The sequence below is a fragment of the Leptodactylus fuscus genome, chromosome 11, assembly GCF_031893055.1.
Source record: "Leptodactylus fuscus isolate aLepFus1 chromosome 11, aLepFus1.hap2, whole genome shotgun sequence".
NCBI lineage: Eukaryota > Metazoa > Chordata > Amphibia > Anura > Leptodactylidae > Leptodactylus > Leptodactylus fuscus.
The window spans coordinates 12,451,117-12,479,116 of NC_134275.1; the positions used below are offsets into that span (position 1 = coordinate 12,451,117).

The following is a 28,000-nucleotide window of genomic DNA, read 5'->3' on the forward strand; positions in this document are numbered from 1 at the left end:
CACACCCCAAGATACTGAAAGTTCTGATGGACGCACCCCAAGATACTGAAAGTTCTGATGGTCGCATCCCAAGACAGACTGCAAGCTCTGATGGACGCACCCCGAGAGACTGCAAGCTCTGATGGACACACCCCGAGAGACTGCAAGCTCTGATGGACACACCCCGAGAGACTGCAAGCTCTGATGGACACACCCCGAGAGACTGCAAGCTTTGATGGACACACCCCGAGAGACTGCAAGCTCTGATGGACACACCCCGAGAGACTGCATGCTCTGATGGACACACCCTAAGAGACTGAAAGTTCTGATGGACGCACCCCAAGAGACTGAAAGTTCTGATGGACGCACCCCAAGAGACTGTAAGCTCTGATGGACGCACCCCAAGAGACTGTAAGCTCTGATGGACGCACCCCGAGAGACTGCAAGCTCTGATGGACACACCCCGAGAGACTGAAAGTTCTGATGGACACACCCTAAGATACTGAAAGTTCTGATGGACGCACCCCAAGAGACTGTAAGCTTTGATGGCCACGTGGCACATCTTTATCCTCCAGGACGCCACACACAGGTTCTAGCCACAGAAGCAGATCAAAGATTCAGCTTATTTATAGACATTTACTTCATGAATAAAAAGCCAGCACTGCAGATCAGACTGACACACAAAACAGGTCATGGTATAAGAGGAAAAATGATGTAAATAAGATATTACAGATCTGTCACATGTGTTAAGACGGGTGACAACCACTGTGGGACAGGAATGACACTGTTAGCGGTTGTCACTCAGCCACCTCCATTACCAGTGATGACACAGACATCAGAAGAGAAGATCCAGCGTGTGATTGTGGGCGGGGCTTCCTCCTCCAGAAAGTTTGTGAACCACTTGTCTATTACAGTGTGCAGACTCACTTCTATACAGCAGCGCCCCCTAGGGGAGTCGGAGGTCACACCTAGGTCGTTCCTGACACCCCTCAGGTCTCCCTCTTGCTGTCGGTCTGCGGCAGGAATATTGTGAGAACATTGTGGATCTGGAATAAAGTCGCCTTATATTGAGGGTTATGCTTCACCATGTGATACTACATCCATTCAATGGCAAGTACCATCGCCTTAAAGGGACGGTATGAGTTTAGGAGAAGCTGTGGCTTCAGGAGTCTGGCTGAGCTGCAATACCACATATGGCCATAGACAGGAGGGGCGCTGTATCCTCAACTCATATGGCTGCTTTAGTAGGACACATCATGACACTGGAACAGTGGTGGTGGTGGGGATAAGTAAAAAACAACACTGACAATTCAGACATTGTAACGCGCCATGGACTATGTTAGTGCTATATAATCCTCTTCTAATGAAGCTTCTGCATCCCCTATGAGGCTCATCACTGTCCTCTACATCTCTGCTTGCTGTAAATGACCAGAACTCTCTGCTGGCACTGGCAACAAGCAGAAGCTTCCATTACACCAGCATAGCTCTCTGTGATGCCCACCCTCTGCCACTCATGAAGGGGTGCTGCAGCAGCGCCTCTTTGATTCTCTACACCCTGACAACAGACAGCGCAGGAGCCAGGCTCTTAGAAAGCAGTATATTTCCGAAAGAAAAGTAAACAAGTGCTCCAGACTGTGCCCAGCGGGGGCGCCCTGTTACTCTGCGCCCTCCACAGCCACGGTGGACACGGCTTTGACATAGTAGGGCCCCTCGCGGTGATAGGCGCACAGCCGCAGGTAATGTTGGTTACCAAACACTTCCGCTGTGGTTTTGGCGCTAACAAGAGCTTTTACAAGTTCAAACTTGGCGTCCTTGGAATCTTTGTCCTGATCGACGGTTCGGTCCACGATGTACTCCACAAATCCTGGACTGTCTATCATCATCCTCTGTGCCCAGGGCTGGTTAGCGACGGCCTACGGGAGATGACAGAAAAATAGTTGTTACATAGACATATCAGTTTATAAGAAAAGCTGGGTGGAAATATGGCCCACACTACCTATGCTATGAAGTCATTGCCATTATGTGAAGCACATTGAGGTGCTCAGCTGGGACCCCACAATTTACAGGGGCACTTACTGTGAAAACCTTCAGCGCTCCACAGTGCAGATCCGGGAAGGGCTGGGAGGCGATGCTGCGGAACATCTCCATCGGCTGTGGGCACAGACCCCGGAACCAGGACTCCGCCATTGCTAGAAGATCCTCGGTGTGATCCTCCAACTGCAGAAGAACAGTATATGATAGCACCAGCCAGGAGGAGCAGACAGAGTCCCCTGACCTCCAGACAACACTTACCGGCAGGGACATGATGGAGGAGATGGCGTCCAGACATCGCACTCTCAGCTCTGTTGGGGCATTTTTGGCATGGTGACCAATTCTCTTGAAAACATGAATGAATCGGATTCCTGAGATAGAGAAAAATAAATAGAAAAACATCCAGAAAGAAGTGGTGGCACTGCCAAGCGGAACAGCAGGAGGGACGGAGCGTGACCAAGAGAGTGCCCGGCAGTACAAGGAGGGAGGGGGAGAGAGAGCGTGACCAAGAGAGCACCTAGCAGCACAAGGAGGGAGAGAGAGTGTGACCAAGAGAGCCCGGCAGTACAAGAAGGGAGAGAGCGTGACCAAGAGAGCACCCAGCAGTACAAGAAGGTAGAGCGCGTGACCAAGAGAGCACCCAGCAGTACAAGAAGGGAGAGAGCGTGACCAAGAGAGGGCCCGGCAGTACAAGAAGGTAGAGCGCGTGACCAAGAGAGCACCCAGCAGTACAAGAAGGTAGAGAGCGTGACCAAGAGAGGGCCCGGCAGTACAAGAAGGGAGAGAGCGTGACCAAGAGAGCACCCAGCAGTACAAGAAGGGAGAGAGCGTGACCAAGAGAGCACCCAGCAGTACAAGAAGGGAGAGAGAGAGCGTGACCAAGAGAGGGCCTGGCAGTACAAGAAGGGAGAGAGCGTGACCAAGAGAGCACCCAGCAGTACAAGAATAGAGGGAGAGAGCGTGAATAAGAGAGCACCAAGCAGTACAAGAAGGGAGAGAGCGTGACCAAGAGAGGGCCCGGCAGTACAAGAAGGGAGAGAGCGTGACCAAGAGAGCACCCAGCAGTACAAGAAGGGAGAGAGCGTGACCAAGAGAGGGCCCGGCAGTACAAGAATAGAGGGAGAGCGTGAATAAGAGAGCGCTCTGCAGTACAAGAAGGGAGAGAGCGTGACCAAGAGAGCACCCAGCAGTACAAGAAGGGAGAGAGCGTGACCAAGAGAGCACCCAGCAGTACAAGAAGGGAGAGAGCGTGACCAAGAGAGCACCCAGCAGTACAAGAAGGGAGAGAGAGAGCGTGACCAAGAGAGGGCCTGGCAGTACAAGAAGGGAGAGAGCGTGACCAAGAGAGCACCCAGCAGTACAAGAATAGAGGGAGAGAGCGTGAATAAGAGAGCACCAAGCAGTACAAGAAGGGAGAGAGCGTGACCAAGAGAGGGCCCGGCAGTACAAGAAGGGAGAGAGCGTGACCAAGAGAGCACCCAGCAGTACAAGAAGGGAGAGAGCGTGACCAAGAGAGGGCCCGGCAGTACAAGAATAGAGGGAGAGCGTGAATAAGAGAGCGCTCTGCAGTACAAGAAGGGAGAGAGCGTGACCAAGAGAGCACCCAGCAGTACAAGAAGGGAGAGAGCGTGACCAAGAGAGCACCCAGCAGTACAAGAAGGGAGAGAGCGTGACCAAGAGAGCACCCAGCAGTACAAGAAGGGAGAGAGCGTGACCAAGAGAGGGCCCGGCAGTACAAGAAGGGAGAGCGCGTGACCAAGAGAGCACCCAGCAGTACAAGAATAGAGCGAGAGCATGAATAAGAGAGTGCTCGGCAGTACAAGAAGGCAGAGAGCGTGACCAAGAGAGGGCCCGGCAGTACAAGAAGGGAGGGAGAGTGTGACCAAGAGAGCACCCAGCAGTACAAGAAGGGAGAGAGCGTGACCAAGAGAGCACCCAGCAGTACAAGAAGGGAGAGAGCGTGACCAAGAGAGGGCCCGGCAGTACAAGAAGGGAGAGAGCGTGACCAAGAGAGCACCCAGAAGTACAAGAAGGGAGACAGCGTGACCAAGAGAGCACCCAGCAATACAAGAAGGGAGACAGCGTGACCAAGAGAGTACCCAGCAGCAGGGGTGAACCTGCCCCTTTCACCGCCCGAAGTGAACGACAGAAAGCCGCCCCCCCCTGGTGGAGCAGGCGGGACTTAGAGAAGGGGCGGGGGTTAGCACCGTTCGCAGGTAGAGAGCAGGCACGGAGAGGACCTGCTCTCTGCCTGAGCGTGAGGGTAGGCTGCTGGAGCAGCGCTGCTCCAGTGGCCTCCCCAATCCACCGCTCTGTGCTAAGCCAGTCCAGGACAGCTTGTCCTGGACTGGCTTAGGTAAGCAAAAATGCCGCCCTCCCTGGGGCCCTGGCATAGCACCGCCTGAAGAGCCCGCTTCAGGTCGCCTCATGGGAGGTGCGGCACTGCGCAGTACAAGAAAGGAGAGAGCGTGACTAAGAGAGGGCCCGGCAGTACAAGAAGGGAGAGAGCGTGACCAAGAGAGTGCCTAGCTCAAGACAGGAGGGAAAGGAACGGTTGCGAAGATAAAAAGTTGCAAAGAGGGAAGAACCGACATGTGTTGGGAAAGAACAAACATAGTAAGGCCACGTTCACATCGACACCGGACAAGATCAACGGACTGCTAAAATAGTGGACACATACAGTGTTGGCCAAAAGTATTGTCACCCCTGCAATTCTGTCAGATAATACTCAGTTTCTTCCAGATAATGATTGCAATCACAAATTCTTTGGTATTATTATCTTCATTTATTTTGTCTTCAATGGAAAACCACAAAAAGAAATGTCAAAAAGCCCAATTGGATATAATTCCACACCAAACATAAAAAGGGGGTGGACAAAAGTAATGGCACTGTTTGAAAAATCATGTGATGCTTCTCTAATTTGTGTAATTAACAGCACCTGTTACTTACCTGAGACACCTAACAGGTGGTGGCAATAACTAAATCACACTTGCAGCCAGTTGAAATGGATTAAAGTTGACTCCACCTCTGTCCTGTGTCCTTGTGTGCACCACATTGAGCATGGAGAAAAGAAAGAAGACCAAAGAACTGTCTGAGGACTTGAGAAGCAAAAGTGTGAGGAAGCATGAGCAATCTCAAGGCTACAAGTCCATCTCCAAAGATCAGAATGTTCCTGTGTCTACCGTGCGCAGTGTCATCAGGAAGTTTAAAGCCCATGGCACTGTGACTAACCTGCCTAGATGTGGACGGAAAAGAAAAATTGACGAGAGATTTTAACGCAAGATTGTGCGGATGGCGGATAAAGAACCTCGACTAACATCCAAACAAGTTCAAGCTGCCCTGCAGTCCGAGGGTACAACAGTGTCACCCCGTACTATCCGTCAGCGTCTGAATGAGAAGGGACTGTATGGTAGGAGACCCAGGAAGACCCCACTTCTTACCCAGAGACATAAAAAGCCAGGCTGGAGTTTGCCAAAACTTACCTGAGAAAGTGTAAATGGCATTATGAAGTCTACCAACCAAGACTACCAACAAATTTTGCAGCATAATGTAGGGCCCAGTGTGAGAAAGCTGGGTCTCCCTCAGAAGTCAGGGGTCTTCCAGCAGGACAATGACCCAAAACACACTTCAGGTCAGCACTAGAAAATGGTGGTGAGAGAAAGCCCTGGAGACTTGTAAAGTGGCAGCAATGAGTCCAGCCCTGAATCCCATAGAACACCTGTGGGGGAGGAGGAGAGATCTCTTGGTGGCAGTTTGGAGAAGGCCCCCTTCACATCTCAGGGGGGATCTGGAGCAGTTTGCCAAAGAAGAATGGTCTAAAATTCCAGCAGAGCCTTGTAAGAAACTCATTGCTGGTTAGCGGAAGCGGTTGTGCGCAGTTATTGTGTCTAAAGGTTGTGCTACCAAGTATTAGGCTGAGGGGGCCAATACTTCTGTCCAGACCATTTTTGGAGTTTTGTGTAAAATGATCAATGATTTGACTTTTTTTTCATTCTCTTTTGTGTTTTTTCATTGCAAGCAAAATAAATGAAGATATTACCAAAGAGTTTGTGCTTGTAATCATTTTCTGGAAGAACACGAGTATTATCTGACAGAATTGCAGGGGGGCCAATACTTTTGGCCAACACTGTATGGAGTACAACAAACCCCACTAACTATAATGAGGGCCCAAGGGAGATGATCGGGGACAGGTCGCCTCCACTTCTTATAACTCTGCATTGTGATGTTCCTCAATTATCCCTCCTGGTTATATGAGGTGTGCCCCTATACATGGTGAGTAATGACTGGACAATGTAAGAGCACACCCCTGTGACCAGGAGAATGGGAACACCTAGTGCTCAATTTATTCATACAGTTCCAAGAGGGATCACGGAGGAACATCACAAGGCAGTGAGTGGGTATTTCCTGAGAAATGTCAGGAGAGGGGACCGTCCTCTTTAAGGGAATCTCGGGGATTTAGGCTTTCTGGGCCATCACCGTCCGATCAATGGGGGTCCGGCCTCAAGGACATCTGCTGATCAGCCCTTCAGAGAGCCCCAGTTCACAGACAGAGCACCTTAAGTCATGTATTATGCAGCATGGTGACCCCCACCCCAATATTCACCTGATTTCTGTAAAACTTGTTTTCCTTCCATGTTAGATCCCAGAATCCCCAGTGTGTCCACAGCGACGCCGATCATGGTGGTTTCATGACCTTCCGCCATATCAAACACTTTGCGTAGGAATGCTGGGTAATGCTCGCAGATCTGCTGCGCACTGTCCATGATCGCCAGATTGCCAAAGAATTTAACCAGCCCTATAAACCACAAACCCGAACATGAGCCTGCGGCGTGAAGGAGACCCCAAATATCACCAAAGACTCCCCCAATACTGTCACCTGGCAAGTAGAACCCTGAGAACGGATCGGAGTCTGCACCAACAATCAGGTTTGATATCTTGTCAATGACTCCTTGCTGGGCAAGATACTGACGACCGTGAAGTGTGCCCGCCAGCGTAGTGACCATCTCTATACAGGTTACCCTGCGAAAACAAACATGGGTCAACACAGTGAGCCCCTCGTGTACACATACAGATGTACTGGGAGTGCCTGTGCCATCTGGGGGATACCCTGCAGTATGATGTGTTCCCACCAGTGTAGTGCCCATCTCCATACAGGTTACCCTGCAGAATGACGTGTGCCCGCCAGTGTAGTGACCATCTCCATACAGGTTACCCTGCAGTATCAGATGTGCCCGCCAGTGTAGTGACCATCTCCATATAGGTTACCCTGCAGTATCAGATGTGCCCGCCAGTGTAGTGACCATCTCCATATAGGTTACCCTGCAGTATCAGGTGTGCCCGCCAGTGTAGTGACCATCTCCATACAGGTTACCCTGCAGTATCAGGTGTGCCCGCCAGTGTAGTGACCATCTCCATACAGGTTACCCTGCAGTATCAGGTGTGCCCGCCAGTGTAGTGACCATCTCCATACAGGTTACCCTGCAGTATCAAGTGTGCTCGCCAGTGTATTGACCATCTCCATATAGGTTACCCTGCAGTATCAGATGTGCCCGGCAGTGTATTGACCATCTCCATATAGGTTACCCTGCAGTATCAGATGTGCCCGCCAGTGTATTGACCATCTCCATATAGGTTACCCTGCAGTATCAGATGTGCCCGCCAGTGTATTGACCATCTCCATAAAGGTTACCCTGCAGTATCAGGTGTGCCCGCCAGTGTAGTGACCATCTCCATACAGGTTACCCTGCAGTATCAGATGTGCCCGCCAGTGTATTGACCATCTCCATACAGGTTACCCTGCAGTATCAGGTGTGCACGCCAGTGTAGTGACCATCTCCATATAGGTTACCCTGCAGTATCAGATGTGCCCGGCAGTGTAGTGCCCATCTCCATACAGGTTACCCTGCAGAATGACGTGTGCCCGCCAGTGTAGTGACCATCTCCATATAGGTTACCCTGCAGAATGACGTGTGCCCGCCAGTGTAGTGACCATCTCCATATAGGTTACCCTGCAGTATCAGATGTGCCCGCCAGTGTAGTGACCATCTCCATATAGGTTACCCTGCAGTATCAGGTGTGCCCGCCATTGTAGTGACCATCTCCATACAGGTTACCCTGCAGTATCAGATGTGCCCACCAGTGTATTGACCATCTCCATAAAGGTTACCCTGCAGTATCAGATGTGCCCGCCAGTGTAGTGACCATCTCCATACAGGTTACCCTGCAGTATCAGGTGTGCCCGCCAGTGTAGTGACCATCTCCATATAGGTTACCCTGCAGTATCAGGTGTGCCCGCCAGTGTAGTGACCATCTCCATACAGGTTACCCTGCAGTATCAGATGTGCCCGCCAGTGTATTGACCATCTCCATAAAGGTTACCCTGCAGTATCAGGTATGCCCGCCAGTGTAGTGACCATCTCCATACAGGTTACCCTGCAGTATCAGATGTGCCCGCCAGTGTATTGACCATCTCCATACAGGTTACCCTGCAGTATCAGGTGTGCACGCCAGTGTAGTGACCATCTCCATATAGGTTACCCTGCAGTATCAGATGTGCCCGGCAGTGTAGTGCCCATCTCCATACAGGTTACCCTGCAGAATGACGTGTGCCCGCCAGTGTAGTGACCATCTCCATATAGGTTACCCTGCAGAATGACGTGTGCCCGCCAGTGTAGTGACCATCTCCATATAGGTTACCCTGCAGTATCAGGTGTGCCCGCCAGTGTAGTGACCATCTCCATACAGGTTACCCTGCAGTATCAGATGTGCCCGCCAGTGTAGTGACCATCTCCATATAGGTTACCCTGCAGTATCAGGTGTGCCCGCCAGTGTAGTGACCATCTCCATATAGGTTACCCTGCAGTATCAGGTGTGCCCACCAGTGTATTGACCATCTCCATAAAGGTTACCCTGCAGTATCAGGTGTGCACGCCAGTGTAGTGACCATCTCCATATAGGTTACCCTGCAGTATCAGGTGTGCCCGCCAGTGTAGTGACCATCTCCATACAGGTTACCCTGCAGTATCAGATGTGCCCGCCAGTGTATTGACCATCTCCATAAAGGTTACCCTGCAGTATCAGATGTGCCCGCCAGTGTATTGACCATCTCCATAAAGGTTACCCTGCAGTATCAGGTGTGCACGCCAGTGTAGTGACCATCTCCATACAGGTTACCCTGCAGTATCAGGTGTGCACGCCAGTGTAGTGACCATCTCCATATAGGTTACCCTGCAGTATCAGATGTGCCCGGCAGTGTAGTGCCCATCTCCATACAGGTTACCCTGCAGAATGACGTGTGCCCGCCAGTGTAGTGACCATCTCCATATAGGTTACCCTGCAGAATGACGTGTGCCCGCCAGTGTAGTGACCATCTCCATATAGGTTACCCTGCAGTATCAGGTGTGCCCGCCAGTGTAGTGACCATCTCCATACAGGTTACCCTGCAGTATCAGATGTGCCCGCCAGTGTAGTGACCATCTCCATATAGGTTACCCTGCAGTATCAGGTGTGCCCGCCAGTGTAGTGACCATCTCCATATAGGTTACCCTGCAGTATCAGGTGTGCCCACCAGTGTATTGACCATCTCCATAAAGGTTACCCTGCAGTATCAGGTGTGCACGCCAGTGTAGTGACCATCTCCATATAGGTTACCCTGCAGTATCAGGTGTGCCCGCCAGTGTAGTGACCATCTCCATACAGGTTACCCTGCAGTATCAGATGTGCCCGCCAGTGTATTGACCATCTCCATAAAGGTTACCCTGCAGTATCAGATGTGCCCGCCAGTGTATTGACCATCTCCATAAAGGTTACCCTGCAGTATCAGGTGTGCACGCCAGTGTAGTGACCATCTCCATATAGGTTACCCTGCAGTATCAGGTGTGCCCGCCAGTGTAGTGACCATCTCCATAAAGGTTACCCTGCAGTATCAGGTGTGCACGCCAGTGTAGTGCCCATCTCCATAAAGGTTACCCTGCAGTATCAGGTGTGCCCGCCAGTGTAGTGACCATCTCCATAAAGGTTACCCTGCAGTATGATGTGTGCACGCCAGTGTAGTGACCATCTCCATACAGGTTACCCTGCAGTATGACGTGTGCCCACCAGTGTAGTGCCCATCTCCATACAGGTTACCCTGCAGAACACAGTCTGCGCTTCATGTACACTCATATATACACTGGGAGAGCCTGTGCCATCTGGGCGATACCCTGCAGAATAACGTGCCAATCTCACTGACCTGACCAGGACGTCGTCCCCTGTCAGCTCCTCCAGTAACTGGGACAGAATGCCACAACTAGCGCAGTAGCTCAGAGACTCAACAGATATGGACGAGATCTCCACCACCAGCTGCAGCGAGAGAGGGGAGACATATTAGACCCCCAGAATGATGGCAGCAACCCCTATTAAACACAATCTTCACCCTACTCATATACACAGTGATAGGGAAGGAGGGAAGATGTCAAATGACACAAGATAGTGATGCCATGCAGGGATATGGGAAAGCTGGATGATATAACATGGCAGAAGGTGAAGTGCCCAGCTGGAAAGGTCTGACACATAATCACCTCGTACACTCGGTAACGAACAATGTCGCTGACGGCCATAACCGCTCTCAGGTCCGCTAACAAGTTACTCCCGAACAGCAGCTGTAATCCAGACGTGCTCCGAGCGATCCTGGAGAGGGACGAAATTGCCTGCAGAGAAGAAAGATGGTGGCTATGACATGTGACGTCATGTAATAAACACCAGAACACATCCATATCGCCAGAAACGGGAATCTGACACTTCTTATGGGATGTCATGTGATTTCCTGCAGCCAGGATATGACATCACAGGAAGTACAGGTAGGTTTGCTGCAATCACGAGCACTATGACCAGGTGAGGAGTCTCCGTGCATATTATGTACAGCAGACCTGCCCTCCAGTGTATAGCACCACCGAACTGCAGATATTATATATATAGGTGCACATTATGTACAACAGACCTGCCCTCCAGTATATAGCACCACCGAACTGCAGATATTATATGTATAGGTGCACATTATGTACAGCAGACCTGCCCTCCAGTGTATAGCACCACCGAACTGCAGATATTATATATATAGGTGCACATTATGTACAGCAGACCTGCCCTCCAGTGTATAGCACCACCGAACTGCAGATATTATATATATAGGTGCACATTATGTACAGCAGACCTGCCCTCCAGTATATAGCACCACCGAACTGCAGATATTATATGTATAGGTGCACATTATGTACAGCAGACCTGCCCACCAGTGTATAGCACCACCGAACTGCAGATATTATATATAGGCGCACATTATGTATATATATCATACACTGCTCAAAAAACTAAAGGGGACAATGTAACTCCGACAACACTGACTATCACTGTCACCTGCTGTTGTGCAAATGGAATAGACAACAGATGGGAATTATTGGCCATTATGGAGACACTTAATAAAGGAGGGCTCTGCAGGCGGGGACCACAGACCACATCTCAGTCCCAATGCTATTTTGGTCACGTTCACATTAGTGGTAGCAGGAAACAGACTGTACACCCCACACAAGTGGCTCCGGTAGTGCAGCTCATCCAGGATGGCACATCAATGTGATCTGTGGCAAGAAGGAGGGGACCATAGGAGGGTAATAACCCAGCAGCAGGACCGTTACCTCCGCTTTTGTGCAAGGAGGAACAGGTGGAGCACTGCCAGAGCCCAGCAGGCCACAAATGTGCATGTGTCTGCACAAACGGTTAGAGACCGACACCATGAGGATGGTATGAGGGCACGACGTCCACAGATGTGGGTTGTGCTCACAGCCCAACACTGTGCAGTATTCTTGGCATTTGCCACAGAACACCAGGACTGGCAACTTTGCCACAGAACACCAGGACTGGCAACTTTGCCACAGGAGTTGTCAGATGCTTCAGTCCAGGTCTGGGAGGAGATCCCTCAGGAGACCATCCCCAACCTCATCAGGAGCATGTCCAGGCGTTGTAGGGAGGTCATACAGGCCCGTGGAGGCCACACACACTACTCAGCCTCATACTGTCAGGTTATATGGACATTACATCACAGTTGGATCAGCCTGTAGTGGGTTTTCCACTTTAATTTATTTATTTATTTATTTTTTTTTTGGGGGGGAGACTCTATATCCAGGCCTCCATTGGGTAATAAATGTGATTTCCATTGATGGTTTTTGTGTGATTTTGTTGTCATCACATTCAGCTTTGTACAGAACAATGAGAAGATTTCATTCCTTCACTTCCAGGAGGTGTTATTGGGGGGGTCCTGTAGTTTTTGGAGCAGTGTATACAGGCGCACATGACATTGGTCAGTTCAGTCCACAGAAATGACTGTCCAAAACGGTCTGGTCACTGACAATTCCTAATATGGATCCGTATACAGAACCACAATGGTATGAACCAGTCCTCCCACACTCACCTCCTTGGCCACCGCCATCTTGTCTCCACCGATGCACACAATCATTTGTTGCAGCAGCTCCAGGTTGTTTAGGATTTCAGTCACGGCCTCCGAACTTTCCACAATCCTACCGACCTTCAGAAGAAAAGCGTTACAGAGCGCACCCGCCCCTGTCCATGAGATATTCTGAGCCCCTGACACTTGCCTGTGTGATAACCTAGACCCCCTGCAAAATATTCCCGAGATCCAATCCCCCCTTTTCACATGTCGTATATGACTAACCTCTTTTCCAGGTTAAGGGGATATTGTCACTCCTTAGGGAGAGACCACCATGTAGGTGTGTGGAGTCTTATTAAGCCATTTGCGCTCCACTGTGAGTGGTCTATGGGAAGAATATGCAAATCTGTCTCCCATGATGTAAATGAGGGAGACAGTGCCTCAGTCATTCTCACCACTAGGGGGAGCTCCCTTTAACATCATGCCCGACCTTCCCAGAGGCCTTTGCTGCAATGATGTGGGATTTTACCAAGTCAGTTAGGACAGCTGTTTTGATCTATTTGGATCTCTTCAGCCCGGCGCAGAGAAAACTGACTTGGCAGAGGTGAGAGGCTTCTAGAAAGGGTTAAGGGGATATCGTCACTCCTTAGGGAGAGACCACTATGTAGGGGTGTAGAGTCTTATTAAGCCATTTGCGCTCCACTGTGAGGGATCATGGGAAGAATGTGCAGCAAAGGCCTCTGGGAAGGTCAGGCATGATGTTAAAGGGAGCTCCCCCTAGTGGGGAGAATGACTGAGGCACTGTCTCCCTCATTTAAATCATGAGAGACAGACTTGCATATTCTTCCCATAACCTCTATTCCAGTGACACTCTCCCCCCTCATGGTACCCTATCCTATATAACACACCCTACCTGTGATATCGCCAGCAGCTTCACAGCGTCCTCGGGATGGTACAGACCCCTCTGAAGCTCCTCCCTATAATTCCTGGCGATGTGGAGCGGCTCCGACGCCTGAAGTAATCTCTCCAGAATGGCGACGCACAAGGCAACCTGCTCCCTGGGGACACAAAGGAAAAGTAATAAGTAAATGGACAAGACAGTCGGGGGCAAAGCCATATAGGGTGTGGGGGACATAGCAAGTATATACAAATAAAGAGACGGCAGCCAATGAAGAAACAGGAGAATCCGAAAACCAACAAAACTGCGAGAAAGAATTCTAAGAAAAAAGAAAATGTAATAATAATAATAAATAATAATTGTAATAATAATAATATAGACTGTAATCCCTCGCGGGCAGGGCCCTCTACCCCACTGTGCCAGTCGGTCATTGTTAGTTTTACATCTGCCTGTATATTCTGTGTACTGTATGTAACCCCCACATGTAAAGCACCAGTGGCGTAACTACCATGGTAGCAGTGGTAGCGGCTGCCACAGGACCCGGGACATTAGGGGGCCCGGCGACAGCCGCTACCGCTGCGGTTTTTTCATTTTTCTTAATAGGCTGTTACCAGCTGGAGTTATGAAACTGAGTTTTATGAAAATGAGTTACTGCGGAGATATGAAACTGGGGACAGAGATGGAGGGGGGGACATGAAACTAGGGGCAGATGAAGGGTGTATATGACACTGGGGGAGGGATGGAGGGGGGCATAATTTACGGGTGACTGTAGGAGGATTATACTGTGTAGGAGCACATGAAAAAATAAATGAGAATATATGGGGTCACTATAATGTTGGGGTGTATTATGTGGTGTATATGGGGTCACTATGATGTTGGGGTGTATTATGTGGTGTATATGGGGTCACTATAATGTTGGGGTGTATTATGTGGTATATATGGGGTCACTATAATACTGGGGTGTATTATGTGGTATATATGGGGTCACTATAATGTTGGGGTGTATTATGTGGTACATACGGGGTCACTATGATGTTGGGGTGTATTATGTGGTATATATGGGGTCACTATGATACTGGGGTGTATTATGTGGTATATATGGGGTCACTATAATACTGGGGTGTATTATGTGGTATATATGGGGTCACTATGATGTTGGGGTGTATTATGTGGTATATATGGGGTCACTATGATGTTGGGGTGTATTATGTGGTGTATATGGGGTCACTATAATACTGGGGTGTATTATGTGGTATATATGGGGTCACTATAATGTTGGGGTGTATTATGTGGTGTATATGGGGTCACTATGATACTGGGGTGTATTATGTGGTATATATGGGGTCACTATGATGTTGGGGTGTATTATGTGGTGTATATATGGGGTCAGTATGATGTTGGGGTGTATTATGTGGTGTATATATGGGGTCACTATGATGTTGGGGTGTATTATGTGGTATATATGGGGTCAGTATGATGTTGGGGTGTATTATGTGGTGTATATGGGGTCACTATGATGTTGGGGTGTATTATGTGGTATATATGGGGTCACTATGATGTTGGAGTGTATTATGTGGTGTATATATGGGGTCACTATGATACTGGGGTGTATTATGTGGTATATATGGGGTCACTATGATACTGGGGTGTATTATGTGGTATATATGGGGTCACTATAATACTGGGGTGTATTATGTGGTATATATGGGGGTCACTATGATGTTGGGGTGTATTATGTGGTGTATATGGGGTCACTATAATGTTGGGGTGTATTATGTGGTACATACGGGGTCACTATGATGTTGGGGTGTATTATGTGGTATATATAGGGTCACTATGATACTGGGGTGTATTATGTGGTATATATGGGGTCACTATAATACTGGGGTGTATTATGTGGTATATATGGGGTCACTATGATGTTGGGGTGTATTATGTGGTATATATGGGGTCACTATGATGTTGGGGTGTATTATGTGGTGTATATGGGGTCACTATGATACTGGGGTGTATTATGTGGTATATATGGGGTCACTATAATGTTGGGGTGTATTATGTGGTACATACGGGGTCACTATGATGTTGGGGTGTATTATGTGGTATATATGGGGTCACTATGATACTGGGGTGTATTATGTGGTATATATGGGGTCACTATGATGTTGGGGTGTATTATGTGGTGTATATGGGATCACTATAATACTGGGGTGTATTATGTGGTATATATGGGGTCAATATAATGTTGGGGTGTATTATGTGGTGTATATGGGGTCACTATGATACTGGGGTGTATTATGTGGTATATATGGGGTCACTATGATGTTGGGGTGTATTATGTGGTGTATATATGGGGTCAGTATGATGTTGGGGTGTATTATGTGGTGTATATATGGGGTCAGTATGATGTTGGGGTGTATTATGTGGTATATATGGGGTCACTATGATGTTGGGGTGTATTATGTGGTATATATGGGGTCACTATAATGTTGGGGTGTATTATGTGGTATATATGGGGTCACTATGATGTTGGGGTGTATTATGTGGTATATATGGGGTCACTATGATGTTGGGGTGTATTATGTGATATATATGGAGTCACTATGATGTTGGGGTGTATTATGTGGTATATATGGGGTCACTATGATACTGGGGTGTATTATGTGGTATATATGGGGTCACTATGATGTTGGGGTGTATTATGTGGTATATATGGGGTCACTATGATGTTGGGGTGTATTATGTGATATATATGGAGTCACTATGATGTTGGGGTGTATTATGTGGTATATATGGGGTCACTATGATGTTGGGGTGTATTATGTGATATATATGGAGTCACTATGATGTTGGGGTGTATTATGTGGTATATATGGGGTCAGTATGATGTTGGGGTGTATTATGTGGTATATATGGGGTCACTATGATGTTGGGGTGTATTATGTGGTATATATGGAGTCACTATGATGTTGGGGTGTATTATGTGGTATATATGGGGTCACTATGATACTGGGGTGTATTATGTGGTATATATGGGGTCACTATAATACTGGGGTGTATTATGTGGTATATATGGGGTCACTATGATACTGGGGTGTATTATGTGGTGTATATGGGGTCACTATGATACTGGGGTGTATTATGTGGTATATATGGGGTCACTATGATACTGGGGTGTATTATGTGGTATATATGGGGTCACTATGATGTTGGGGTGTATTATGTGGTATATATGGGGTCACTATAATGTTGGGGTGTATTATGTGGTGTATATGGGGTCACTATGATGTTGGGGTGTATTATGTGGTGTATATGGGGTCAGTATGATGTTGGGGTGTATTATGTGGTATATATGGGGTCACTATAATACTGGGGTGTATTATGTGGTATATATGGGGTCACTATGATACTGGGGTGTATTATGTGGTATATATGGGGTCACTATAATACTGGGGTGTATTATGTGGTATATATGGGGTCAGTATGATGTTGGGGTGTATTATGTGGTATATATGGGGTCAGTATGATGTTGGGGTGTATTATGTGGTATATATGGGGTCACTATGATATTGGGGTGTATTATGTGGTATATATGGGGTCACTATGATGTTGGGGTGTATTATGTGGTATATATGGGGTCACTATGATACTGGGGTGTATTATGTGGTATATATGGGGTCAGTATGATGTTGGGGTGTATTATGTGGTATATATGGGGACACTATGATACTGGGGTGTATTATGTGGTATATATGGGGTCACTATGATGTTGGGGTGTATTATGTGGTATATATGGGGTCACTATGATACTGGGGTGTATTATGTGGTATATATGGGGTCACTATGATACTGGGGTGTATTATGTGGTATATATGGGGTCAGTATGATGTTGGGGTGTATTATGTGGTATATATGGGGTCAGTATGATGTTGGGGTGTATTATGTGGTACATATGGGGTCACTATGATACTGGGGTGTATTATGTGGTATATATGGGGTCACTATGATGTTGGGGTGTATTATGTGGTATATATGGGGTCACTATGATACTGGGGTGTATTATGTGGTATATATGGGGTCACTATGATGTTGGGGTGTATTACGTGGTACATATGGGGTCACTATGATACTGGGGTGTATTATGTGGTATATATGGGGTCAGTATGATGTTGGGGTGTATTATGTGGTATATATGGGGTCACTATGATGTTGGGGTGTATTATGTGGTATATATGGGGTCACTATAATACTGGGGTGTATTATGTGGTATATATGGGGTCAGTATGATGTTGGGGTGTATTATGTGGTATATATGGGGTCACTATGATACTGGGGTGTATTATGTGGTATATATGGGGTCACTATGATGTTGGGGTGTATTATGTGGTATATATGGGGTCACTATAATACTGGGGTGTATTATGTGGTATATATGGGGTCAGTATGATGTTGGGGTGTATTATGTGGTATATATGGGGTCACTATGATATTGGGGTGTATTATGTGGTATATATGGGGTCACTATGATGTTGGGGTGTATTATGTGGTATATATGGGGTCAGTATGATGTTGGGGTGTATTATGTGGTATATATGGGGTCACTATGATGTTGGGGTGTATTATGTGGTATATATGGGTTCACTATGATGTTGGGGTGTATTATGTGGTATATATGGGGTCACTATGATGTTGGGGTGTATTATGTGGTATATATGGGGTCACTATGATACTGGGGTGTATTATGTGGTATATATGGGGTCACTATGATGTTGGGGTGTATTATGTGGTATATATGGGGTCACTATGATGTTGGGGTGTATTATGTGATATATATATATATGGGGTCACTATGATGTTGGGGTGTATTATGTGATATATATATGGGGTCACTATGATACTGGGGTGTATTATGTGGTATATATGGGGTCACTATGATGTTGGGGTGTATTATGTGGTATATATGGGGTCACTATGATGTTGGGGTGTATTATGTGGTATATATGGGGTCACTATGATGTTGGGGTGTATTATGTGGTATATATGGGGTCACTATGATGTTGGGGTGTATTATGTGGTATATATGGGGTCACTATGATGTTGGGGTGTATTATGTGGTATATATGGGGTCAGTATGATGTTGGGGTGTATTATGTGGTATATATGGGGTCAGTATGATGTTGGGGTGTATTATGTGGTATATATGGGGTCACTATGATGTTGGGGTGTATTATGTGGTATATATGGGGTCACTATGATGTTGGGGTGTATTATGTGGTATATATGGGGTCAGTATGATGTTGGGGTGTATTATGTGGTATATATGGGGTCACTGTGATACTGGGGTGTATTATGTGATATATATATGGGGTCACTATGATACTGGGGTGTATTATGTGGTATATATGGGGTCACTATGATGTTGGGGTGTATTATGTGGTATATATGGGGTCACTATAATGTTGGGGTGTATTATGTGGTGTATATGGGGTCACTATGATACTGGGGTGTATTATGTGGTATATATGGGGTCACTATGATGTTGGGGTGTATTATGTGGTGTATATATGGGGTCAGTATGATGTTGGGGTGTATTATGTGGTGTATATATGGGGTCACTATGATGTTGGGGTGTATTATGTGGTATATATGGGGTCAGTATGATGTTGGGGTGTATTATGTGGTATATATGGGGTCACTATGATGTTGGAGTGTATTATGTGGTGTATATATGGGGTCACTATAATACTGGGGTGTATTATGTGGTATATATGGGGTCACTATGATGTTGGGGTGTATTATGTGGTGTTTATGGGGTCACTATAATACTGGGGTGTATTATGTGGTATATATGGGGTCACTATAATGTTGGGGTGTATTATGTGGTACATACGGGGTCACTATGATGTTGGGGTGTATTATGTGGTATATATGGGGTCACTATGATACTGGGGTGTATTATGTGGTATATATGGGGTCACTATAATACTGGGGTGTATTATGTGGTATATATGGGGTCACTATGATGTTGGGGTGTATTATGTGGTATATATGGGGTCACTATGATGTTGGGGTGTATTATGTGGTGTATATGGGGTCACTATAATACTGGGGTGTATTATGTGGTATATATGGGGTCAATATAATGTTGGGGTGTATTATGTGGTGTATATGGGGTCAGTATGATGTTGGGGTGTATTATGTGGTATATATGGGGTCACTATGATGTTGGGGTGTATTATGTGGTATATATGGGGTCACTATAATGTTGGGGTGTATTATGTGGTACATACGGGGTCACTATGATGTTGGGGTGTATTATGTGGTATATATGGGGTCACTATGATACTGGGGTGTATTATGTGGTATATATGGGGTCACTATGATGTTGGGGTGTATTATGTGGTGTATATATGGGGTCAGTATGATGTTGGGGTGTATTATGTGGTATATATGGGGTCACTATGATGTTGGGGTGTATTATGTGGTATATATGGGGTCACTATAATGTTGGGGTGTATTATGTGGTATATATGGGGTCACTATGATGTTGGGGTGTATTATGTGGTATATATGGGGTCACTATGATGTTGGGGTGTATTATGTGATATATATGGAGTCACTATGATGTTGGGGTGTATTATGTGGTGTATATGGGGTCACTATGATGTTGGGGTGTATTATGTGGTATATATGGAGTCACTATGATGTTGGGGTGTATTATGTGGTATATATGGGGTCACTATGATACTGGGGTGTATTATGTGGTATATATGGGGTCACTATAATACTGGGGTGTATTATGTGGTATATATGGGGTCAGTATGATACTGGGGTGTATTATGTGGTGTATATGGGGTCACTATGATGTTGGGGTGTATTATGTGGTATATATGGGGTCAGTATGATGTTGGGGTGTATTATGTGGTATATATGGGGTCACTATGATGTTGGGGTGTATTATGTGGTATATATGGGGTCACTATGATACTGGGGTGTATTATGTGGTATATATGGGGGTCACTATGATGTTGGGGGGTATTATGCGGTGTATATGGGGTCAGTATGATATTGGGGTGTATTATGTGATATATATGGGGTCACTATGATGTTGGGGTGTATTATGTGATATATATGGGGTCACTATGATGTTGGGGTGTATTATGTGGTATATATGGGGTCACTATGATACTGGGGTGTATTATGTGGTGTATATGGGGTCACTATGATGTTGGGGTGTATTATGTGGTATATATGGGGTCACTATGATGTTGGGGTGTATTATGTGGTATATATGGGGTCACTATGATACTGGGGTGTATTATGTGGTATAAATGGGGTCACTATAATACTGGGGTGTATTATGTGGTATATATGGGGTCACTATGAAATTGGGGTGTATTATGTGGTATATATGGGGTCACTATGATGTTGGGGTGTATTATGTGGTATATATGGGGTCACTATGATACTGGGGTCACTATGATACTGGGGTGTATTATGTGGTATATATGGGGTCACTATGATATTGGGGTGTATTATGTGGTATATATGGGGTCACTATGATGTTGGGGTGTATTATGTGGTATATATGGGGTCACTATGATACTGGGGTGTATTATGTGGTATATATGGGGTCACTATGATATTGGGTTGTATTATGTGGTATATATGGGGTCACTATGATATTGGGGTGTATTATGTGGTATATATGGGGTCACTATGATACTGGGGTGTATTATGTGGTATATATGGGGTCACTATGATACTGGGGTGTATTATGTGGTATATATGGGGGTCACTATGATGTTGGGGGGTATTATGTGGTATATATGGGGTCAGTATGATGTTGGGGTGTATTATGTGGTATATATGGGGTCACTATGATGTTGGGGTGTATTATGTGGTATATATGGGGTCAGTATGATGTTGGGGTGTATTATGTGGTATATATGGGGTCAGTATGATGTTGGGGTGTATTATGTGGTATATATGGGGTCACTATGATGTTGGGGTGTATTATGTGGTATATATGGGGTCACTATGATACTGGGGTGTATTATGTGGTATATATGGGGTCAGTATGATACTGGGGTGTATTATGTGGTATATATGGGGTCACTATAATACTGGGGTGTATTATGTGGTATATATGGGGGTCACTATGATGTTGGGGGGTATTATGCAGTGTATATGGGGTCACTATGATACTGGGGTGTATTATGTGGTATATATGGGGTCAGTATGATGTTGGGGTGTATTATGTGGTATATATGGGGGTCACTATGATGTTGGGGTGTATTATGTGGTATATATGGGGTCAGTATGATGTTGGGGTGTATTATGTGGTATATATGGGGTCAGAATGATGTTGGGGTGTATTATGTGGTATATATGGGGTCACTATGATACTGGGGTGTATTATGTGGTATATATGGGGTCACTATGATGTTGGGGTGTATTATGTGGTATATATGGGGTCACTATGATACTGGGGTGTATTATGTGGTATATATGGGGTCACTATGATGTTGGGGTGTATTATGTGGTATATATGGGGTCACTATGATACTGGGGTGTATTATGTGGTATATATGGGGTCACTATGATGTTGGGGTGTATTATGTGGTATATATGGGGTCACTATGATACTGGGGTGTATTATGTGGTATATATGGGGTCACTATGATGTTGGGGTGTATTATGTGGTATATATGGGGTCAGTATGATACTGGGGTGTATTATGTGGTATATATGGGGGTCACTATGATGTTGGGGGTATTATGCGGTGTATATGGGGTCAGTATGATGTTGGGGTGTATTATGTGATATATATGGGGTCACTATGATACTGGGGTGTATTATGTGGTATATATGGGGTCAGTATGATGTTGGGGTGTATTATGTGGTATATATGGGGTCAGTATGATGTTGGGGTGTATTATGCGGTGTATATGGGGTCACTATGATGTTGGGGTGTATTATGTGGTGTATATGGGGTCAGTATGATGTTGGGGTGTATTATGTGGTATATATGGGGTCAGTATGATGTTGGGGTGTATTATGTGGTATATATGGGGTCAGTATGATGTTGGGGTGTATTATGTGGTATATATGGGGTCACTATAATACTGGGGTGTATTATGTGGTATATATGGGGTCACTATGATGTTGGGGTGTATTATGTGGTATATATGGGGTCACTATGATACTGGGGTGTATTATGTGGTATATATGGGGTCACTATGATGTTGGGGTGTATTATGTGGTATATATGGGGTCACTATGATACTGGGGTGTATTATGTGGTATATATGGGGTCACTATGATACTGGGGTGTATTATGTGGTATATATGGGGTCAGTATGATGTTGGGGTGTATTATGTGGTATATATGGGGTCACTATGATGTTGGGGTGTATTATGTGGTATATATGGGGTCACTATGATGTTGGGGTGTATTATGTGGTATATATGGGGTCAGTATGATGTTGGGGTGTATTATGTGGTATATATGGGGTCACTGTGACACTGGGGTGTATTATGTGATATATATATGGGGTCACTATGATACTGGGGTGTATTATGTGGTATATATGGGGTCACTATGATGTTGGGGTGTATTATGTGGTATATATGGGGTCACTATAATGTTGGGGTGTATTATGTGGTGTATATGGGGTCACTATGATACTGGGGTGTATTATGTGGTATATATGGGGTCACTATGATGTTGGGGTGTATTATGTGGTATATATGGGGTCACTATGATGTTGGGGTGTATTATGTGGTATATATGGGGTCACTATGATACTGGGGTGTATTATGTGGTATATATGGGGTCACTATGATACTGGGGTGTATTATGTGGTATATATGGGGTCAGTATGATGTTGGGGTGTATTATGTGGTATATATGGGGTCAGTATGATGTTGGGGTGTATTATGCGGTGTATATGGGGTCACTATGATGTTGGGGTGTATTATGTGGTATATATGGGGTCAGTATGATACTGGGGTGTATTATGTGGTATATATGGGGTCAGTATGATGTTGGGGTGTATTATGTGGTATATATGGGGTCAGTATGATGTTGGGGTGTATTATGTGGTATATATGGGGTCAGTATGATGTTGGGGTGTATTATGTGGTATATATGGGGTCAGTATGATGTTGGGGTGTATTATGTGGTATATATGGGGTCAGTATGATGTTGGGGTGTATTATGTGGTATATATGGGGTCACTATGATGTTGGGGTGTATTATGTGGTATATATGGGGTCACTATAATACTGGGGTGTATTATGTGGTATATATGGGGTCAGTATGATGTTGGGGTGTATTATGTGGTATATATGGGGTCAGTATGATGTTGGGGTGTATTATGTGGTATATATGGGGTCAGTATGATGTTGGGGTGTATTATGTGGTATATATGGGGTCACTATGATGTTGGGGTGTATTATGTGGTATATATGGGGTCACTATAATACTGGGGTGTATTATGTGGTATATATGGGGTCAGTATGATGTTGGGGTGTATTATGTGGTATATATGGGGTCACTATGATATTGGGGTGTATTATGTGGTATATATGGGGTCACTATGATGTTGGGGTGTATTATGTGGTATATATGGGGTCAGTATGATGTTGGGGTGTATTATGTGGTATATATGGGGTCAGTATGATGTTGGGGTGTATTATGTGGTATATATGGGGTCAGTATGATGTTGGGGTGTATTATGTGGTATATATGGGGTCACTATGATGTTGGGGTGTATTATGTGGTATATATGGGGTCACTATGATACTGGGGTGTATTATGTGGTATATATGGGGTCACTATGATGTTGGGGTGTATTATGTGGTGTATATGGGGGTCACTATGATGTTGGGGTGTATTATGTGGTGTATATGGGGTCACTATGATACTGGGGTGTATTATGTGGTATATATGGGGTCACTATGATGTTGGGGTGTATTATGTGGTGTATATGGGGTCACTATGATACTGGGGTGTATTATGTGGTATATATGGGGTCACTATGATGTTGGGGTGTATTATGTGGTGTATATGGGGTCACTATGATACTGGGGTGTATTATGTGGTATATATGGGGTCACTATGATGTTGGGGTGTATTATGTGGTATATATGGGGTCAGTATGATGTTGGGGTGTATTATGTGGTATATATGGGGTCAGTATGATGTTGGGGTGTATTATGTGGTATATATGGGGTCAGTATGATGTTGGGGTGTATTATGTGGTATATATGGGGGTCAGTATGATGTTGGGGTGTATTATGTGGTGTATATGGGGTCACTATGATACTGGGGTGTATTATGTGGTGTATATGGGGTCACTATGATACTGGGGTGTATTATGTGGTATATATGGGGTCACTATGATGTTGGGGTGTATTATGTGGTATATATGGGGGTCAGTATGATGTTGGGGTGTATTATGTGGTATATATGGGGTCACTATGATGTTGGGGTGTATTATGTGGTATATATGGGGGTCAGTATGATGTTGGGGTGTATTATGTGGTATATATGGGGTCACTATGATGTTGGGGTGTATTATGTGGTATATATGGGGTCACTATGATACTGGGGTGTATTATGTGGTATATATGGGGTCAGTATGATGTTGGGGTGTATTATGTGGTATATATGGGGTCAGTATGATGTTGGGGTGTATTATGTGGTATATATGGGGGTCAGTATGATGTTGGGGTGTATTATGTGGTGTATATGGGGTCACTATGATACTGGGGTGTATTATGTGGTGTATATGGGGTCACTATGATACTGGGGTGTATTATGTGGTATATATGGGGTCACTATGATACTGGGGTGTATTATGTGGTATATATGGGGTCACTATGATGTTGGGGTGTATTATGTGGTATATATGGGGTCACTATGATACTGGGGTGTATTATGTGGTATATATGGGGTCAGTATGATGTTGGGGTGTATTATGTGGTATATATGGGGTCAGTATGATGTTGGGGTGTATTATGTGGTATATATGGGGTCAGTATGATGTTGGGGTGTATTATGTGGTATATATGGGGTCACTATGATGTTGGGGTGTATTATGTGGTGTATATGGGGTCACTATGATGTTGGGGTGTATTATGTGGTATATATGGGGTCACTATGATACTGGGGTGTATTATGTGGTATATATGGGGTCAGTATGATGTTGGGGTGTATTATGTGGTATATATGGGGTCAGTATGATACTGGGGTGTATTATGTGGTATATATGGGGTCAGTATGATGTTGGGGTGTATTATGTGGTATATATGGGGTCACTATGATACTGGGGTGTATTATGTGGTATATATGGGGTCACTATGATGTTGGGGTGTATTATGTGGTGTATATGGGGTCACTATGATACTGGGGTGTATTATGTGGTATATATGGGGTCACTATGATACTGGGGTGTATTATGTGGTGTATATGGGGTCAGTATGATGTTGGGGTGTATTATGTGGTATATATGGGGTCAGTATGATGTTGGGGTGTATTATGTGGTATATATGGGGTCAGTATGATGTTGGGGTGTATTATGTGGTGTATATGGGGTCAGTATGATGTTGGGGTGTATTATGTGGTATATATGGGGTCAGTATGATGTTGGGGTGTATTATGTGGTGTATATGGGGGTCACTATGATACTGGGGTGTATTATGTGGTATATATGGGGTCAGTATGATGTTGGGGTGTATTATGTGGTATATATGGGGGTCACTATGATACTGGGGTGTATTATGTGGTATATATGGGGTCAGTATGATGTTGGGGTGTATTATGTGGTATATATGGGGTCAGTATGATGTTGGGGTGTATTATGTGGTGTATATGGGGTCAGTATGATGTTGGGGTGTATTATGTGGTATATATGGGGTCAGTATGATGTTAGGGTGTATTATGTGGTATATATGGGGTCACTATGATACTGGGGTGTATTATGTGGTATATATGGGGTCAGTATGATGTTGGGGTGTATTATGTGGTATATATGGGGTCAGTATGATGTTGGGGTGTATTATGTGGTATATATGGGGTCACTATGATACTGGGGTGTATTATGTGGTATATATGGGGTCACTATGATACTGGGGTGTATTATGTGGTATATATGGGGTCACTATGATACTGGGGTGTATTATGTGGTGTATATGGGGTCACTATGATGTTGGGGTGTATTATGTGATATATATGGGGTCACTATGATACTGGGGTGTATTATGTGGTGTATATGGGGTCACTATGATACTGGGGTGTATTATGTGGTATATATGGAGTCACTATGATGTTGGGGTGTATTATGTGGTATATATGGGGTCAGTATGATGTTGGGGTGTATTATGTGGTATATATGGGGTCAGTATGATGTTGGGGTGTATTATGTGGTATATATGGGGTCACTATGATACTGGGGTGTATTATGTGGTATATATGGGGTCAGTATGATGTTGGGGTGTATTATGTGGTATATATGGGGTCAGTATGATGTTGGGGTGTATTATGTGGTATATATGGGGTCACTATGATACTGGGGTGTATTATGTGGTATATATGGGGTCACTATGATACTGGGGTGTATTATGTGGTATATATGGGGTCACTATGATACTGGGGTGTATTATGTGGTGTATATGGGGTCACTATGATGTTGGGGTGTATTATGTGATATATATGGGGTCACTATGATACTGGGGTGTATTATGTGGTGTATATGGGGTCACTATGATACTGGGGTGTATTATGTGGTATATATGGAGTCACTATGATGTTGGGGTGTATTATGTGGTATATATGGGGTCAGTATGATGTTGGGGTGTATTATGTGGTATATATGGGGTCAGTATGATGTTGGGGTGTATTATGTGGTGTATATGGAGGTCACTATGATGTTGGGGTGTATTATGTGGTATATATGGGGTCAGTATGATGTTGGGGTGTATTATGTGGTATATATGGGGTCAGTATGATGTTGGGGTGTATTATGTGGTGTATATGGGGGTCACTATGATATTTGTATGCTGCGGTACCGCACACTGACTTGTCACTGTCTTGCATGAGGGAGAAGATGGCGGCCAGCCGCATGTGCGGGGCCCTCTCCCTCAGGGCGCTCAGGGGCAGGGCCAGCGCCGCCGTCTTCAGGGTCCTCAGCTCCTCCATGGGCTCGGCCGATCCTGTCAGCGCTGACAGCCGCTCCTCTATGGACGCCGCCATGATGACAAGCGCCAAAGCTCGCGCGAATGGGGCGGTTGTCACAGCGACGGAGAGACGAGCTACAGAGCCACGCCCCCTGACGTGGCGTCAGTGAGCAGAGGACACTGGGAGTTGTAGTGTGTTGCTGCCATCTATGATCGGGTCTCCTATATCGCACTGTGGGATCTTAGCCCTGTTCACACCAGTCACAGACGCCACATTTGCAGTATGAAAAAATGGTCATGGAGGGCGGAGAGGTCGCCTGCCACACATCACCAGAGGAACCCAGATGGCGTCACAGAGCACGACCACAGCAGTCCGCCATACAAGTCTATAGGTGATGTCCCTATACAGGTGTGGGCAGCATGGTGGCTCAGTGGTTAGCACTGCAGCCTTGCAGTGCTGGAGTCCTGGGTTCAAATCCCGCCAAGGGAAACAT

At 45.6% G+C, this 28,000-nt stretch overlaps 1 protein-coding gene across 1 annotated transcript; it reads right to left on the reverse strand.

The window, feature by feature from the left end:
• Window positions 1-691: 691 nt before the first annotated feature.
• On the reverse strand, window positions 692-27,587 carry PSMD5 (proteasome 26S subunit, non-ATPase 5). Its single transcript, XM_075260740.1, has 10 exons — window positions 27,410-27,587; window positions 13,341-13,485; window positions 12,452-12,565; window positions 10,569-10,697; window positions 10,241-10,350; window positions 6,887-7,029; window positions 6,614-6,805; window positions 2,272-2,381; window positions 2,056-2,196; window positions 692-1,892 (listed from the first exon to the last, which is right to left on the reverse strand). The coding sequence occupies exons 1-10, from the start codon at window positions 27,580-27,582 to the stop codon at window positions 1,635-1,637; spliced, it is 1,515 nt and encodes a 504-aa protein (XP_075116841.1). The 5' UTR covers window positions 27,583-27,587; the 3' UTR covers window positions 692-1,634.
• Between the last annotated feature and the right edge of the window lie 413 nt (window positions 27,588-28,000).

Coding starts and splice junctions, on each gene's coding strand:
- PSMD5 (XM_075260740.1), bottom strand. CDS start 27,582: ATGGCGGCGTCCATAGAGGAGCGGCTGTCAGCGCTGACAGGATCGGCC. Junction 2,382..6,613: donor ACAAGTTTTACAGAAATCAG/GTGAATATTGGG, acceptor TCTCTATCTCAG/GAATCCGATTCATTCATGTT. Junction 2,197..2,271: donor CCTCCATCATGTCCCTGCCG/GTAAGTGTTGTC, acceptor GTTCTTCTGCAG/TTGGAGGATCACACCGAGGA.